At 31.8% G+C, this 20,233-nt stretch overlaps 1 protein-coding gene across 1 annotated transcript in view; it reads left to right on the forward strand.

Annotated features, from left to right (window-relative positions):
- The first annotated feature begins 2,171 nt into the window (after window positions 1-2,171).
- Window positions 2,172-20,233, forward strand: part of LOC139486499 (glutamate decarboxylase 1-like) — a 30,266-nt gene continuing 12,204 nt past the window's right edge. Inside the window, exons 1-8 of the mRNA XM_071271398.1 lie at window positions 2,172-2,336; window positions 5,566-5,802; window positions 6,107-6,197; window positions 6,631-6,737; window positions 7,163-7,278; window positions 8,751-8,830; window positions 9,816-9,987; window positions 12,221-12,285. Coding sequence (XP_071127499.1) covers window positions 2,216-2,336; window positions 5,566-5,802; window positions 6,107-6,197; window positions 6,631-6,737; window positions 7,163-7,278; window positions 8,751-8,830; window positions 9,816-9,987; window positions 12,221-12,285 — 989 coding nt within the window. The 5' untranslated portion in view covers window positions 2,172-2,215. The remainder of the gene's footprint in view (window positions 2,337-5,565; window positions 5,803-6,106; window positions 6,198-6,630; window positions 6,738-7,162; window positions 7,279-8,750; window positions 8,831-9,815; window positions 9,988-12,220; window positions 12,286-20,233) is intronic.

Below are 20,233 nucleotides of genomic sequence, written 5' to 3' on the forward strand. Positions count from 1 at the left end.
CTGTTGACATACTCAAGTTGCAGAATTTTATTAGCAATTTAAAAAATCTCCATTTAAATAAGTTGAAAATAAACAATCTGTATATATAAATATGTGAACATTACCAAACCTGACCGTTTTGCATTTCGCGGGCAGTACGTGGATTAAGTATGCAGTCTCCGAATTTGGATATTTTGGCTTTTTCTGTGGGAAAAAAAAATGTTTCAAAGACAATTAAGGAAGTACAAAACACTACATATATACGTCATATCACAAATATTTCCGACTTTGTATGGTTTTGGAGAAGTAGCACTACATTATACATCTTACCATTTATATTATTCAATAACATTTTATAATTGATATGATATTCCCGTGCTTGCATTTCCTATCATGATTTTCTTGATTGAGGGTTACTGCTCACAAGGAAGCTATTAAACCAAGAGTTCCAAATGGTGAAGTTGAAATCATTCCTTCGTAAATTTTACGGACGCCATCACGAGTTGGTTGACCGTTATGGAATAACCGTTTCACAAATGATATCGGATATGCTCCTTACTTCGTAACTACAATCCCCTTCCCTTTCATAAATGTGACCTACCGAATTAGACTATTTACCGGATTTCTAATCACATAAGCAACATGACGGGTGCCACATGTGGAGCAGGATCTGCTTACCCTTCCGGAGCACCTGAGATCACCCCTAGTTTTTGGTGGGGTTCGTGTTGTTTATTCTTTAGTTTTCTATGTTGTGTCATGTGAACTATTGTTTTTCTGTTTGTCTTTTTCAATTTTAGCCATGGCGTTGTCAGTTTGTTTTAGATTTATGAGTTTGACTGTCCCTTTGGTATCTTTCGTCCCTCTTTTATAAAACAAACCATCTCGCCATATTATTCATGAATAGATAATTTTATAGCTATTGTTGTGAAATATTTTTAAAACTGACTGTGAGTTCAATGATGTATTTTGCAATGAATAGATATAAGAAGATGTGGTATGAGAGCCAATGAGAAAACTCTCCATACAAGTCATAATTTGTAAGAGTAAACACTCATAGGTCAAAGTACGACCTGCAACACGTAGCCTTTGCTAAACCCAAAAAGCAACCTATAAAGAGCCTCAACATTTGTTTTATCATATTTTCGCCACAGCCGCAAATTTCTCCAATTAGCTCCTGTATAAATTGATCTTAATCTCCCTCCGAAATGTTTGAAACGTTGATTTTGTTAAATTGCATTTTTTAATTTTCCCTATTAACTGCACTCTCGCTAGCGATAGACACATTTTTGAGCCAGGTTTATAGTTTACAGAAGCAGATCGGAATCAGTTATGACGTAGACAGTAATCATTATAATCGTAATCATGTTCATTGACCATAAGGACGATAAAAGCACATCATATAATGACGTTACGACATCATATAATGAAGTAAACCAAACTACATAATATAAGATTACAAGCACATAATATAATGACACAACCACATCATATAAAGATATTTGCACATAATATAATGGTTACTGCACATCATACAATGATATGTACACTTCATATAAGTATATTTGCACATGATATAAGTATATGTGCACATCATATAAGGATCTTTGTACATAATATAAGTACATTTGCACATTATATAAGAATGTTTGAACATCATATAAGTACGTTCGCACATCATAAAAGTACATATGCACATCATATAAGTATATTTGCACATCATATAAGTATATATGCACATCATATAAGTATATATGCACATCATATAAGTAGATATGCACATCATATAATGATGTTTGCACATCATAAAATGATGTTTTCACATCATATAATGATGTTTGCACATCATATAATGATGTTTGCACATCATAAAATGATGTGTGTAAATCATATAAGGATGTTTTCACATCATATAAGGATATTTGCGTATAATATAATGACAATTGCACATCATATAAAGGTAAATGCACATCATATAATGAAAAAGGTCATAACAAGACAGTGTTGGCGTTCCATATATATCCATTAGAAGATGGATGTGTACTGATTAAAATTTTAGTCTTAGATACATGTTTTTATTAGTTGCTATTTGCTTTGGCTTTTGTAAAAGTATCTTTAGAATATCAAAGGTATCAACAAAATATGTGTGAATGGAGACCCCCTATAAATAAATTCTTTTTGCAGGAATATGGCCTCAAATTTATGGGAAAAACTAAAAACAAGATTTTGTTATACAGATATGGAAAACACAGAAGCAGAGAATTGGGTCCCGTTAAAAGAAAGTCGGAACAGATTGAACAGTTCAAAGAGTTTGGAACAAAGTGAAGACTGGACATATTTTGAAAAATACTTTGCAAAAGGTATTGTTGCTTAAAAAACAATGTATAAATAACTAAACATCAACACATTTGGCTCGATATTCATGACTGGTTAAGAAATTTATTTCTTACACCTATGTAAAATAGGACGACCATCATTATAAGTATTAAACTGGTGGTTTAATAACGTACGATACCAAATTCGCTTGAAATGTTTTTTTTATATATAGGGCTCAGTGAAACACTAAGGCTATAGAATTTAAAATATATGAAACAACAAAAATGTATGCAGACAGAAAAGAAACAAATTATGCCTGTAAACTCGAAATAGAGTAATACAAATGAAAACCCATCAGCATTAATTGAAGTTCCTGTTCCGATAGGGAAAATGAACGGCATAAGTTGTTATTTCAGCAATTGAAAAACAGTCAATATGGATATGAAAAAAAAATCTACAATTAATATCCAAACCCAATACGAGTTAAGTTATAAAATTTGTATCATGAAAAATTTCAAATATGTTTTGCTTTAAAGATTAAATACCCTTGATTTTTCCACATGCTCTATCACAAGAAGTACATGTAAGCAAACTTGTATAAAGCAATATAATTCCGCAGGTGTTTCACTACTGCATACCTACCTATTTTAAGACAATATGTAATATCTGCTTTGATTAATTGATTGCTGCTTTGGTAACGTCCAATGGCAAAATGTTATGCACATTCAGGACAAGAAAAATAACTATAAATCTAATATAAAGGTTTTGAAAGTATCATTGGCATTCTCCCTACTTGGGGAATCAGCTTAACGGCCTTATTGGAACTAGAAGTGGCTGCATATAAACACATTCCGGACAGCAAAATGGACACCCTTCATTATCATGAAATTATAAAACCATGTTATTGGAAACTACTTTCTTGTTATATATAGATTCTTACATTGGTACTAGTGGATTATCGGATTTATCTAATCGAGATAGTCAAATAATCGAATTTTAAAGTCCGAGCCTCGGCGAGGACATTAAAATTGATAATTTAACTATCGAGATTGGATAAATCCGATAATTCACGAGTAGCTATGTAAGAATCTGTTTCTCTAATGATAATCAAATAAATTTTCATTTTTGATAAACGAAAATCCCCTTCGATTGCCATCCACATTTCACGAAGTTATCGTTTTCATAAACACCTGTTTTGCACATTTTGAATCATCCAGTGAGCTGATAAAGGTAATGACCTTTAAATTCATTCAATCATCTTTTGAGATCATCGGCAACCACAAGTCGATTAATTATAGGTTTCTAAACGAGTGAGAATTGGGTATCGCTTCATATCGACTCGAGTTATTTAATTTCAATATAATAATACACGAGAATTCGGCGAGTTTATTATTAATATTAAATATCAAGCAATATCCAATTGTCACGTGTTGTTAAACCTATTTCTCGTATGATCAACACTCTCATTATGTTAAATTAAAAAAACAAAATCCGCGAATCCTTGATCTCGTCCTTTGAACGTACCTGTATGACGTCATAGTTTAAAATCAGACATTTTAAATATTTTTGTACGTTTCAGAATGTAATAAAATTTTATTCAAGGAAGATTCCGAAGTGAAAAGTGTGTGTGGTTTGTATATTATTGAAGAAATCACATATGTTCGTTGCCATGGGCGAAATGTTATCGCCTTAACCTTTGAAAGTTATTAATGACCTAACGAATCCAACAGAAACGTCGTAATATCGTCTCCTTGTGCTGGATAAGCCAATCAAAATTAACGCAGTTTTCTTATCCTTTTTTCGTATCACTTTCCGTGTAGTGTGAGACTTGAAATATCTATTCATGCAAGAAATAGATAACAGACCACAATCATAAGAGAAATTTGTTTATACAATGGGTTTTGGAAAGGGTTTAATTGGCAAAGAAATAGAGAAAACAATTATACTGTCTGGTTATAACACCAAAGAAATTAGAAATTTAGCGGATGAAAATCGTTATTCATTATGTAATATTCACATTTCAGTATTTATATAACGAGTTGTCATTCTTTGCTGATGATTCAATTTTGTTTGTAATTATAACAACATTTGTATATACTCATCGATGCTATTATATATATAATAACGTTAATTCTTTAAACTGTATTGTCTTTTACACCAAGAACACGTGTCGTTGAATGAAATTGGATACTCTGCATTTATCATGCTTTTCAATAACATATGTCCAAATCGCTGAAAGACCACCTCCTAAATTATCGCAAACTATCATTATGTATTAACAATAATATCTTGGTGTAATTTATATACACCCATTTTGTCTAACGCCCTCAATGTGTATAAAATACTTGTAGACGAAACGCGCGTCTGACGTACACAATTTAAATCCTGGTGTCTATGATGAGTTTTTTTTTTTTAGATAAAAGACTATTATTATTAATGTAGAAAAGTCAAAGTTACCATATTTCTTTAGGTCCGGGAACACAGTTATTGTCCTTTGATATTCGTTGTCTACATATATACTCTGAAGTGTGGACAGTGTATTACTAGCAATTATTTTGCATACCCCTTCCGAATTTATTTCTTCGTATTTTATGCCTAAAATTGCAAGTGGGGGGGGGGGATGAAATTACACTGTAAAAACATTTGGGTCATGAATTTTAAAGTAAATTAAAGTTAAGTAGTGATTTGATCCAGCTAAATAAGGTTAAAAATTAGTATTTCTGAAAGTGTCAAGAGAATTCAAGTCAAATTAACATAAAATTATCCATATTTTGAATTAGAGCCGATGAATTTTTCTATAATTTTTCTATAATCTGCCCCAAAAGTAGTACACTTCACTGTAAAAAATATTATTGAGAAAGCGCAGGTAGGATTTTTTAAATTTCATTTAAAGAAATGCACTACGAAATAACTGTTTTCTCAACAGCGTTGACAGCTCAGTGGACATTGCAACAAGTGTAACAGCTCAATTATTCATTGTCCTGTTTATCAATATCTTAGAAGAGAACTGATTTTCCATCAATCTAACTCATTTGTAATTGTTGCTTATCTTGTTTTGCTTGCTTGTTTGTTTTTTTTGTGTGTTGTTTTTTTTTACTTTTTAGGGGGGGGGGGGTTAATATTTACAGTATATGGACATGAGTAACGTATGTGAAAGGGTCACATAATTAGCGAAAATAAAATATTCAGATTCCAACAAAAAGAATGGTATATGTAATATAATAAACGTTTTCGAATGTTTGTCTACAATCGGACCCTTTTTTTTTGTTTTAGATATGCATGCAGATACAACTGGAGAGTTACGTAATCGATTCCTAAATGAATTGGTCAGGTTGTTAAATAATTACTTACAGTCGGAACACAAACGTACGTCAAAAGTACTCGACTTTCATCATCCACATCAATTGAAAGAGATAATGGAGCATTGTTTGAAAATTAACAAGGACCCAAAGAGTTTGGAGGAAGTACTCAGCGACTGTAGAGAAACTCTTAAATACTGTGTTAAAACGGGTTCATAATCATTTTAAATTGTTATTATTAGTGATAGTAGTTATGTTGCTATGAATGATTTCACTTACGGCGTTGGGTATCAATGTTTGGTTTATCCAGTACCTTTTCTTTATGCAATACTGTTAACTTCTAAACACAATGTTAAAGCCCTTTTTTTCCTTGAATTTCTAATCTTTATTATTATTCATTCAGTTTAATACGCATTGCCATGGATGTAAAATCGCATATAAAGGAGATATTTTTGTCAGTATTTTATTACGTGAGAGATAAATAGTCTTTTAGCAGGTACAATATTACATTACAGGGCATCCTCGGTTTCTTAACCAGCTGTCTACTGGATTAGATATTGTTGGTATAGCTGGAGAGATGTTAACGTCGGTGGCTGACACGAACATGTATGTTGAATATAAAACCTTATATGAGTTTTAAAAAAGCAAATACATTGAGTTATTCATTCATTCATTATCGTTTTTGTTACCATAATCATTATTATTGTTGTTGTTTGAGTTGTTATTGAAACAAACACTACATTTCGAAGTGGATACACGAGATGGTCGGCTACGCCAAGGACACATATAGATAACCTTCTGGAATTATGAAATAATTTCTAGGATATTCCTTTGCACTTTACTGAAATCATTCATCTAACAATCAAAACCTTGAAAGAAAGTAAATTATTGTTAAGTATATTTTATCATATATGTTTACATATTTTCGATCGTTTTATTATGCGACTGTCTGGTCTTTTCAAAAGATGGTTCTACGTGTTCACAAAAAGCACAAATCTATAAAACTTTATTTTCGTTACAACTACTGTCTTTTACTAAGGTTCACATACGAAGTCGCTCCTGTATTTACCCTTATAGAGGATATTGTTCTTACTAAAATGTTAGGATACATTGGTTGGTATGATGGGGAAGGAATGTTTGCTCCAGGTAAGTGAATCAGTGATATCAGTTTAACAAGTTAGAATGAGGGCACTATAAATTATTTGTAAAAATGGGACAGACGATTCAATTATCACAAGAAAACAAATATTGCAGAAAATAAAACTCAGAAAAGAAAGATTAAACAACATTACACAAAGAACTACCGATTACACGATTAAAATTAAAACCATTTTGATAACAAGCAATTAATACATGTAATAGTAAAATAATTCCTGTTATATCAGAAAAATTTCTAAGATTCCACTAACTACACATCTGATTATGACTCAATAGAATCAGTAAAAACGCTTTTTTCTCTTGCCTTTTTATGGTTTTGCAAAAGGGATAAAGTGCAATGAACCTTCTTCTTCGATAAATAATTTGTTCCACGATACGTCTTTAAATGTTTTCTTATGGTTAACATATTTTAGGAGGATCTATCTCTAACCTATATGGCATGTTGTCAGCTCGACACAAACGATTTCCAAGTGTAAAATATTCAGGGATGTCAAGTAAAGGAGATATAGTTGTTTACACATCTGAACAGGTAAAAATAGGTTTCGCAAGAAATAAGTAAGGAATACAACTGTACGTCTTTATTCTACTCACACTGTTACTGCTGAAATTTAATATTTCATTGTAAAAAGAAATAAAATTATACATTTCGTGCGTCCGAGGCGATTTTTTAAAACATATATTTTTTTAATTAGAATAAGGATTAAAAGTATTGAACATTTTCAATGCGTCGAATTGATTAAAGACAACAAGTAATTTGTTTATATTTCAAAGCACACAAGTGTGAATTATCAGTCCAGTGTTAATAAAATTGAGAATGGAAATGGGGAATGTGTCACCCGGAGGCCCCTAAACAAAAATGTGTACTAGTTCAATGAAAATTGACGTCACACTAAACTCAAAAACATATACATGAACTAAAATTAAAAAAAATATAAAAGACTTTCAAAGGCCAGAGGCTCCCGACTTGGGACAGGCGCAAAAATGCGGCGGGGTTAAACATGTTTTGTGAGATCTCTACCCTCCCCCTCTACCTCTAGCCAATGTAGAATAAACAAACACACATCAATACGCACAGTAAAACTCAGTCTGAGTTCGATGTCAGATTAGGTAACAATAGAAACTAAGCAAAACGACAATGATACATAAATTAACAAAGGAATACTGCCATCTCCAGACCTCAATTAAACTGATTGAAAGATTATGTCTTCATCATATGAAAACCAAGCACAATCCCTCCTGTTAAGAGTTTAGTTTCATACCATGTCTTTCTATCGACGACATATATTTTATTTTAACTTACATTACCATTACAATTTTCCATCTCAATACAATTTGTGGAAGGATAAAACTATAATGCATTTTAGACAAACGTATGTTTACCATGAAAGATACGCCACCGTGGAAAGATAAGATAAGAAATACAAGGAGCCTGTATCTTTGACCTGACATCTACGATTGGGTTCCGCAGATTGAAGTTGAACGTTTAGTTTCGCCAATCAGAAAGAAAAGTGGACACAAGTTCTAAATACAAAGTTTTAGAAAAGTTTGAAGTGGTTTATACTGCCGAAAACAAATCTTTGTCACATGAATTTCTCATCAGACAGCATTTCCCGGTCACTCGTACTGGCGCTTAACATCAATCTTTAGGCTGGAAACGAAGCCAAAAACTGTTGTATTTTGATTGCAGTTCTTAGTCTTATGTTCACAACTAAAACATCAGAAAAACCAACTAGATCAAAATCATATGGTAACTGTATTTACTCATGAAACATTTAAAACAAAGTATAAGTAGAATAAGAATGGCTTAAAATTAGGCAGAAAATGTCGTGAAATATTTGGGGAATGAAGTAAACTAGAATGATGTTAAAAAGTAAAGTGTGTTCAGACACTCTTTTTAGTTTTTCTTGTCATAACACCCCCCCCCCCCCTCAAAAATAGACTTTGGGAACTTTAATCATCATTGATTATTTCGTTGTTAGTTTATTAATCAGTATTTTTCAGAGTCATTTTTCTATCAATAAAGCTGCCATGTTGCTTGGAATTGGTCTGGACAACGTAATTGCAGTAGACTGTGATTCAAAGTAAGAATTCATCACCTCTACTTGCAAGCAATTACTTCCATTAGAATAAACAAATTAAAAGGACCGAAATGAATAAACTGTAAACATGTTAAACAGTGTTAAAGTAGAATGAAATTTAAAAAAAATATGTTCCTTCGGAATGTTAACAAAATTCTTTACAGTACCTCGAGTGTGTAATTCCCCTGATTTTTAAGATATATATACTATTCCGCCAACCTTCCTAAACGCCATGTATGATATAGCAATAAACGAACACAACAAGTCACGGTCTTCAATAATTCTCATCATGTACGGCCGGAGCCAAAAATTCATGCATGAAAAACAAAAAATCGGACCTAAACACAAAACCTTATAGAGGCTAAGGATGAATCGTATGGTTATCGTAAATTAATTACAAGACATGAATGAAACTGCGAATATGTCGAGAACTTGACTGATGATATCTGTGGCTCAAAATCTCACTAGACAGTATAGATTCATAAATAAAGAGGTTATACCGGCTTAAACTTGAAACGCAAAAAAAAAATAATTATGAAACTATTGTTACCATATACATTTATGCTTAATACCAATTTAGGCTAAACAAAGATAATAGTTAAGTGACAATACACATAAATCAGGACAAGCACAAAAATCCGAACCTCAACAAAACATTAGCAGAATAATCCGAGATTCGAATGGAAGCAATAAAGTTTTAGCTTCCATATACTATTCATTTGTAATAAGTTAATGTAAAGAGTAAAAGTATAAGGTTTTTCGTTTTACTATCAGAATACTGACTACAAAGATGATGAACACTAACCAAACATATATATTTTACTCTGGTGTCTTTTTTATATTTGATTGTGTAAATTTTCGTTGAATTAAAACATTAAAATAATTTAAAGGAAGTTTTAAACAAAATCACAAGTAATAGCTTACAACAGTTTATTTTGATAAACTATAATATCCTTATGATATGAATAAAGTATATTTGTATTTGAAGTGGGAAAATGAAGGTAGATGTCTTGCGTACAAAAATAAAACACTCAATTGCAAACCAAAAAATTCCTTTGATGGTAAATGCGACATGTGGAACAACAATTCTGGGAGCTTTCGACCCGCTGGAAAAAATTGCCGATGTATGTGAAGAGTTTGGGATGTGGCTACATGTAGACGTACGTACAAACAGAGACATGCAATACAAACAATCATCAACTCCATGTTAATCTATTGAATATATTATACGTTTTTATTTTTCATTATTTTTCAAACTTCTTTTTCACGTACAGATGATCCCTTCTCTTTTTTTGTCTCTTAAATTTTTAAGAATGTATGGTTTGAAAGGTTTGAAAAACGTATCTTTTTCAAAAAAAAATAAGATTTTATAAACATTGAAAGTAAATAATAAAAATTGATTTCAAGATATTGAAAATGCAACGAAATCACAGATAGATGGGTGCATGGTGTTCAACTGTGACTGTTGGTATTGTTTGTACACCTTATTTTGTTGTTGATAGTAAATATATATGATGTTATAAAACATGGAAAACTAAATGTTTTTTGGAGGAAGCAATTTAAATATTTTTGTGAATATTTAGAAATAAGATGTTAATTCGCACATGTTCAATGAAATCACGAATACTACGTGATACCACAAAATTTCACCTAGTTACCAAAATATTATATTATATGTCCTGATGTCTCTGGTTCAAATATTCAAGTGATTTATTAAATTGAAACCATTTATTTTCAAAATCTTTTGATAGCACATCTGACTTGAAATGTCATGTGAGCTTTTGCCATCTTTTTCCGTCGTCCGTCCTTCGTCCGTCAGTTACTCGTCCGTCGTCCATCCGTTTGTCATCCGTCGTCTTTTTTTTTTGTTTTCTGTAATCCGTTGTCCGTGTGTCCGTCATCCTTCGTCAATCGCCTGTTGTCTGTCGTCAGTAATTTTTTCCTTCTCTGATACTGATCAATGGATAGAGGGGAACATATTGTCGTCGTCTTTATACTTTTAAGCTTGTAATTTTTGTCAAGGTTCATCAATCAACATGTCCATCATGTCTTGAAATAGAACATAGGGGTCAAACTGCAGTTTTAGCTGATATCTCTAAAACTGAAACAGTTAACGACAAACTGACCGGATACAAAATGGCCATCACAACAGTTTCCATCTACCAAAAAAAAAAGGTTGAAAAATCTGTCTGCCTCAGTTATTACCCTTTGTGTTGATTTTGTTTCTCAATTTTTAGCAGTTGTTGGACGTTATTGTGAAAACTATAGGAGCTAGACTGAAATATATCTTGATTCCAATTTTGAGCAGTTGTTGGCTGTTATCGTGGAAATTGTAAGAGCTAGGTTAAAAGGGTTAATAGCAAAAAGGTCCAGCACAACAAGATGTATCTACCCTGAAAATTCCAGAAAGATATGTCTACTTTTTGGGAGTTATTACCATGGAAATATTGTATTACGTGCTTGACTGTTATCGTGAAAAATACAGGAGCTAGTGTAAATTGCAAAAATGATCAGCACGTCAATTTCTATTAACACTGAAATATACATTTATCCAATTTTAGCATTTTTTGCTGTTATTTTGAAAACTATAATAGGAGCTAGGTTAAAAGTGTAAACTGCAAACATACTCAGTATGACAAGGTACCAAGTCAGGAATATGGCCATTGTTATATTATAGTTCGTTTCTGTGTGTGTTACAATTTAACGTTGCGTCGTTTGTTTTCTCTTATTTTTGAGTGTAAATTGACATTGCGATAAGACGTGTCACGGTACTTGTCTATCCCAAATTCATGTATTTGGTTTTGATGTTATATTTGTTATTCTCGTGGGATTTTGTCTGATGCTTGGTCCGTTTCTGTGTGTGTTAGTTACATTGTAGTGTTGTGTCGTTGTTCTCCTCTTATATTTATGCGTTTCCCTCAGTTTTAGTTTGTTACCCCGATTTTGTTTTTTGTCCATTGATTTATGAGTTTGAACAGCGGTATACCACTGTTGCCTTTCTTTATCTATCTACTATGATTTTTTTGACAATCTGTTTTGGAGTTGTTGACCCTTAAATATAAATTTCTACTGTTTTTGTTTCTGCAGTTATTGATGTTATCTAAAAAAAACAATAGGGGGCTACCTAAAATTAAACAAAGCAAAAGTAAATAGAAAATACAAATACATATTTGTTCGTGAAAAACAGAAAAGAAGTGAAGTAAACAAGAGGCACACCTGTACCTGTATCGCTCACCTGGTGAAAAAAAATCGTCAGATTGCTAGTTAGAACCAATTATAATTACTCTTTGTGTCGCTGATCATTTTTGCAATTATCTTTATAAAGAATGTAAACAAGTTGTTTAAATATTCGAAATTGCATTTGTTTCTGTTCAAATTCAATTTTTATTACAGGGAGCTTGGGGAGGTGGTGCTTTATTGTCTGACAAACACCGCTACTTGTTGAAAGGAATCAATAGGTAAAATTTGCATTTATTATCTTTTATATTCCCTCGAACTTTTTTTTATTGATAAAATTAATTTTTAAGAAATTAAATGTTATCTCGTCAAGAAAGGACCATTTAAAAAAATGTAAATGAGCCTTAATTTAAATTTATTAAAGAATGTCGTATATAATATATCAGGTTCTGCTGTAGATTCTGTAAAAATTAGTATGAAGCATTCTTGTCGAACGAGCCAAGCAGTTCATTTTTTGTTAATTGACTAATGTTTCACAGCATCTAAATTCATAGAAAAAAGATATTGCTATACGTTGTAATTTAGTGTTTTTCTAGATTCAAAACATTTTCTGTCAACCATGCTGTCCATTCAAACAAACTAGACAATGTCGGTCAAATTTTGTTTGACGTTACAAATCACTAGTGTAAAGCAAACCGGTGGTAGCAGCCGGTATCAGAAGTTTGTCAACATTCATGTTTGTGAGACGAGCTTGACATAATATTCACGAGATAGCCTGCGTTCGTTGAAATGTTGCTATCACATATCGTTTACTAAAGATTCCAATAAAATGACATTGCTCGACATAACCAACCTATCTGAACGTATCTCGGCCTATTACATTAAAGCATGGCGGAGGGAAGCATAGACAGTCTGATTTTTTTGGCTTGTTGAATACACATACTTTGTTGGAATGGATGCTTTTAAAAACTCAATTATGCTATTTTTATTATATGTAATTTTAATGAGCCAAGCAGTTCATTTTTTGTTAATTGACTAATGTTTCACAACATCTAAATTCATAGAAAACAGATATTGCTATACGTTGTAATTTAGTGTTTTTCTAGATTCAAAACATTTTCTGTCAACCGTGCAGTCCATTCAAACAAACTAGACAATGTCGGTTAAATTTTGTTTGACGTTACAAATCACTAGTGTAAAGCAAGCCGATGGTAGCAGCCGGTATCAGAAGATAACAACTTGTTAGGGAATAATTAATCCTGTTACCGGTAATCAAATGCAGCGATCATTATTTCGTCATTTCACTCTACCCATATATTTATTTATCAAAAGGGTGAGTTCTTAAAACTGCTAAATCAAAATTAAGTTTGTAAAACATTAGAGAATAATGAAATCCGAAGTGAGATGATAGTCTCATTTTTTATTCATAAGTGACAAGGTTTAAACAGGAGTTTCTAACACGCCTGCCGGAATATAAAAAATGTACAAGACTTACTTTTTTCAAGCATACTTCTATAATGTTTTTCAAGATACTTTTGTCAGAGGTAGAAATTAAGATCACTGATGCATCTAGTACATAGTAATTTTTCATCTTTTCTTAGAATATTTTCTTTATCAAATGGATTTAATGAGGATGTATCTTCAAGAAGAAAAAAAAATTACTCTTTACTAAATTGAATCAGTTATTTTTTCACTCTGTCTTTAATTACAATGATGAATGTGTTCTAGGAAGAGTCTTAACATTTAACGTCATTGCTCACAAATTGTTTTTATGAAATGTTTGCCGTTTAACTCATATAAATACGTACGAAAAACGGACATGCGTGGAATACTAGTATTTGATTGAAATTTTTAGATAAAATTGAGGAGTTTGTTTACAAGTAAAGAGTAAATTCTGCCTGAAATTCTTCTTTTTTTCGTTAAAATTTTAGATTTTTTGACATGCTCAAAATGTCATTAAAACTTATTTGCAAAGCAAAAGCTTACAGAATCTGAAGATATCAACCTTATGAAACATAAAAACTACAACAGAAACAAAATTCAGGTGTTATCTTGCAAATTATTAACTTTTGAAAACAGTAGGCAGCATCAACCTTTTGTACCAATCATTTTTGAAAAGTTGGCATGATGCCAATTCATAACATTTGACGGTAAAAACCGTTTTATGCAGTTGAAAATATGTTTAACTTACATTCTGTCAAAGAAAATAACTACATTTTCTATAAAAATGACAAAAAAAAACAATTACAAAGATGGCCATTTTTTTCATAAGAAAATGCTTGTGCCAATGCTTGGATGTGTTCTAAAAATAGAATTGCTAATTTCTAAAAATAGAATCAAATATTTGCACTTTTGATGGTGTACACAGAGTACCTACATGGTAGCCTTCCAGTTACATGTCACATAACATTATATTTCGAAACTAGCTTCCGGACGATTTTTGGCATATTATGAAACTTTTAAAACTATATACCAAAATAGAGTTTGACCCGGATTCAGTGGTTCACTGAACATGGAAATGTGATAATGTGAGAGGACGCGGTGTCTTAAGGCCACATATTCTTAATTCAAATGTTTTGAATGTACATATACATGTATATGTGTATCATTCATATTCATAACCGCCTTTTTGGTCTAGTAGTAGCGCGCTCGCATCGACAGTAGCTTGAACTTTATTTCTAATGCGACAAACGATTTAAATCTTGGCAGTCAAAGCCTCAATTTGGTTAAAAGACCGCAATGTAAATAGGAAGTGGACGGTTAATGCAAATCAGAATAGAAAAATAGTTTTCAGCATTCACAAAATTAATGCAAAAAAAAAATCGAATTTCAAACAAGTTTGATTGATTGTTGACAAAAACTGCATGCACATTCAGGACAAATAAAACAAAATAATTCAAAAATATGTAGGCTCGGTCGACACGGATAACAGCATGTATTTCTGATAATTGCACTTTACCTACATTTGATTGAACGTCCCCATTCTGACTGGATGTGGCAGTGTATTTATACATCCAAGATAACCAGACGCACCACCGTTTTAAGCATGGGTTATATATATATATGTTATATTTGTTATTCTCGTGGGATTTTGTCTATGTGTGTTACATTTTAGTGTTATGTCGTTGTTCTCCTCTTATATTTAATGCGTTTCCCTCGGTTTTAGTTTGTTACCCCGATTTTGTTTTTTGTCCATGGATTTATGAGTTTTGAACAGCGGTATACTACTGTTGCCTTCATTTGCACTTTTTAGTAGGGTCTTGTATACAATACATACTGGTACATCCCGCGGATTTGTGGATTTTTATCATGAAATAATTATATTTTCCAGTGCGCATTAAAAATGAAACTGTTAGTTAAAAGTTTAATTCTCAGTTTCTGATCAAAACAAAAATAACTGACAGAATCATATGTATGACCAAAATGTTTTTGTACAGATTTGGTGATATCAAAGTTTACGATCCATTATGTCTTTTAACTTTATACGTTTAGGGGCTTTTGACAAAATGCATGGCTTATAATAACTGGGTGAACTATGAAGTATGACTTATATTAATCAAGTTACATGTCAGAAAGAAGTGGATCGCAGTTTGTCCCATAGGAATGCCAAGTATCTGTTGAAAATGACGTCCACCTAAAGTAATAAGTTCGTTGTCAAGAAAAAAAAAAGATCATGTCAGGTTCACGGTTACAAAATGTATGACCTCTTGTTTAAATAAAAATCATATGTATGACCAAAATGTTTTTGTACAGATTTGGTGATATTTAAGTTTGTGATCAACTATGTTTTTTAACTTTGTACGTTTAGGGGCTTTTGACAAAATGCATGTCTTATAATAACTGGGTGAACTATGAAGTATGACTTATATTAATCAAGTTACATGTCAGTAAGAAGTCGACCGCAGTTTGTCCCATAGGAATAACAAGTATCTATTGAAAATGACGTCCACCTAAAGTAATAAGTTCATTGTCAAGAAAAACAAATCAAGCATCATGTCAGATTGACGGTTGCAAAATGTATGACCTCTTGTTTAAATAAAATTCATATGTATGACCAAAATGTTTTTGTACAGATTTGGTGATATTCAAGTTTACGATCCCTTATGTCTTTTAACTTTGTACGTTATGGGGCTTTTGACAAAATGCATGGCTTATGATAACTGGGTGAACTATGAAGTATGACTTTTATTAATCAATTTACATGTCAAAAAAAAGTGGATCGCAGTTTGTCCCATAGGAATGCCAAGTATCTGTTGAAAATGACGTCCACCTAAAGTAATAAGTTCGTTGTCCAGAAAAAAATCAAGCATCATATCAGGTTCACAGCTATAACCTCTTGTTTGAATGATTTTTTTACAAGATATTCTGTGTCTGTCTTGAAAAAGATAGTTGTATCTACCTTGTTCATTTGATTAAATTAAAAGAAAGTTTTACTTATTATTTTGTTAAGTTAATCATGTGTAAAGGATGTAAACGTTTGAAGCCGTCGTCACTCTGTACTGTTTACTATGAAATACACGGTATTTATTGTCTCTTTATTTTATTTTTTTTCAATAGTCAAAAATGTGGTGAGGCGGTAACGTCATTGCCTCAATGGAATCTACGCCACTGCTCGAGTGCGGGTAGTCCTTGGTTCGACAACCCCCTTATGTAGCTACATATGTGGTTAATGCATAGAACTTTTACATGTTCCACTCCTAATGTTGCCTAGTTTGGGACACCCTTTTTCAAAATCCTGGATTGGCATCTTTTATTGAAGTCTTATCAAATGTTTGTCTATGTTTCTTACCTTACAAATACACTTCAATGATCTTTATAGTAAAAACAAATTCGGTGACCCCCTATAAATTGTTTATCAATGAAATGGATAAAATACTATATACATTGTATAAGTAAATGTACTTCAAGGAATATAAAATATTTTGCTTGGAAATGTCTTTTGTGTTTGGACTCAAGTATCATTTCCGTTTTAAACAAAACAACACAGAACAATCCTGAATCGAGCACACCTTTCAAAATACAACTTATTTAGGGATTTTTTTATCTATACGTTTAATGATGAATGGAAAATACTTTCATTTAGAAATTAACAGGAATATTCTGACAAATACTGATTTTGACATTTCTGAAATAGTCAGAAAATTCATCTTATAATAATTGTCACTCACCCCTTTTCAAAATATGAATAAATAGATCGATGAAGAAAGAAAGAAAGAACATCGGATTTCGACATAAATAAGCATGTAAAATATAGAATAATGGAGCAAAGTATATTCAAAAGTACTTTGCATAATCGAAACCATGAAAGAAAACTCAAATCGATTGTATGATAGCTAGGTAAGAGATACGTGTGTTTATACGTGATCTAATGTCTGTGACAATTAAGGCGGGAATTAGAGATTTCCCGATTTGCTACGTATCATGTACGGTTGGTACGTAACACAACCGTTGGTGCTGTTTTGGAGGTATCATTTAATGCATGAAATAAATTTCTGCATCATGATAAAATTAAAAGATTTGAAATGTAAATTACCCCAAAACTGGATAACGATCTCCACGTTTCTTGAACACATTGTTTAGGATTTTTCAGGCGATAACTTAAGTTATGAACAAGTGCATGAATCAAACAGACCTTAAACGAACTCAGTTGACACGGCCTTCATATTCCAAATATAGATTTGCATTTCTGTTTGTTATAGGTATTGTTTATATTTCGTGTATTTATAGAAAAAAAGTTTGTTTTCTAACAGACTTTGGAATAATTAAATTAATAACTATGAACTACTTTCTAATACACAAGATAATGGGGTTCGTTATATTTGTTAACGTGTCAAAGTTGCGTAATGTTCGTATTATAATTAGTTCATGCATAATTTTGAAACTAGTTTTATCATTCAAGGAATCTACTTCAATCATTGCAGTAGAAGAATTTTTTTTCTGACAGGATGAGGGAGCTGATATTTCATTTCAGTGAGAAAAGGGAATTATTCGATATTTTTTTTTATAGAAATGCTTTCTAAAAAGTAGATTAAAAAATATTGAAAATCAGTATTCACTTTTTTCCTGATTTTAATTGACTAGAATAATTGTCATGCAATTATATCAAATAGAAATGTACTGACACTTGTGTTTATTGAATATTTTATAAGTGTATCCTTTATTTGATCCGTTATTCGTAAAATTGCCAAAATGCAGAAAAATATAAGAAATAATGAATTGAATAACTAAAATAACCTATAATATGAAATTCCTACAGAATGGAAATAATTCCTTTTACTAATTATTTAAACAAAAGTAAGTAGATTACTGATATTATTTCGTATTGTTTTTTGAAGTCATATGAACCCTCAAATAAAAAAAAAATGATGCATTGGTTTTTTTATAACTAAACGGATAGTTTTCATTATAAAACTTATGTACATATACTTTTTTCTGTACAAAATTCTTTAATTTGTCCACATTGAAAAGAAGTTTACTTTGTTTTAATTGCTTAACACGACAAATAAGTAGATTCCATATTTCCACATCATAACAGACAGAGAGGGAAAACAATGACGATTATACGATATGTTTGCGTAAAAAATGATAAAATCGTGCACACAAGACTTAGTTTTTGATATAAACATGCATTGCTCTTGAACTTTTCTACATTGGCTAGAGGTATAGGAGGAGGGTTGATATCTCAAAAAACATGTTTAACCCCGCCGCAGTTTTTCGCCTGTCCCAAGTCAGGAGCCTTTGTTAGTTTAGTATGATTTTCAATTTTAGTTTCTTGTGTATAATTTGGAGTTTAGTATGACGTTCATTATCACTGAACTAGTATATATATTTGTTTAGGGGCCAGCTGGATGACGCCTCCGGATGCGGGAGTTTCTCGCGGCATTGAAGACCTATTGGTGACTTTCTGTTGTTGTCTGTTCTATGGTCGGGTTGTTGTCTCTTTAACACATTCCCCATTTCCATTATCAATTTTATTGGTTCAAGAATTGGATAAATATTATTTTTCACCAGTAGCTCGTTTCATGTGACTTTAATTATTATATATTAACTTATTCTTTTGAATTTCAAATTTCTTCTCTATCAAGTTTTTTTTTATCTTTATCTTCTCTATAAAGTGGAACAGGTTTTGTATTTAACTTTAACATTATACCGTTTCAATGAGGTAAATTTTATATGTTAAAATAGTTCTTATTCTACTATGTTTTCTAAAAGCCTACCCCTAAGAAATGCCAACTTATCTATGCTTTACGTATATGAAGATATATCAGGCAAACTTTAAATAAACTATGAATTTGCCAGTGCAATTTCAGGGGAAATAAATCTTAATTACTAACCGTTCGTTGTAACGGTTGCTTGCAACGGTTTGTTGAAGATATAATCGACTACACAAAATATCGTTTGTTATAAATAGGTAACATATTTACATGAAAGTTATACCAAGTCGTAGATAAAAATCATATAAATAATGTATATAAAGATTCATTAAACATACATTGACATTAATAGCATATATATATGAATTAATTTCAAAAGTTCAATGACGGCTCCCAGTTCGTACTTCGGTTGGTACGGTAGCAAATTGGGAAACCTCTAGTACTAAGAGAATAACGTGATAAATGAAAATGCATGATTTCTCTCATTTTTCATCATGTTAAAATTATTTAATATGGACGAAAATTCCAGAGTATGATTTTAAGAGTCTTTGCATACTTGCATTTAAACTTGAGCGACGTATTTAACCAAATGCAATGGTTGGCAATAACCAGTCCCATTAGGTCCGTACGTCGAGTTACGTACGTTTGTCATTTTATTAGAAATCTCTACTAAGATATTTCTTGACGTATAAATTCAATTTTGTTCTGCTGTATAGCTTTAATATGTTTCTTCTGTGTTTTTCAATACAAACTCATCTTTTCTGCGGAAGAATGTTAATGTTGTAATGTTGTACCACTTTTTCAGGTAAGGGTGAAGGTTGGCGCCTGTTAAAACTTTTTTATGCATTTTTATGCACCTGTCCTAAGCCAGGAGCCTGTTGTTCAGTGTGTGTCGTTTGTTGCTGTGGTTCATAAGTGTTTCTCGTTTCTCGTTTTTTATATAGATTAGACAGTTCGTTTTCCTGTTTTAATTGTTTTAAACTTAGTCTTTTCGAGGCCCTGTATAGCTTGCTGTTTGGTGTGAGCCAATGCTCCGTGTTGAAGGCCGTATTTTGACCTATAATTGTTTACTTTT

Source organism: Mytilus edulis, chromosome 8, assembly GCF_963676685.1.
Source record: "Mytilus edulis chromosome 8, xbMytEdul2.2, whole genome shotgun sequence".
In the NCBI taxonomy this organism is placed as follows: Eukaryota; Metazoa; Mollusca; class Bivalvia; order Mytilida; family Mytilidae; genus Mytilus; species Mytilus edulis.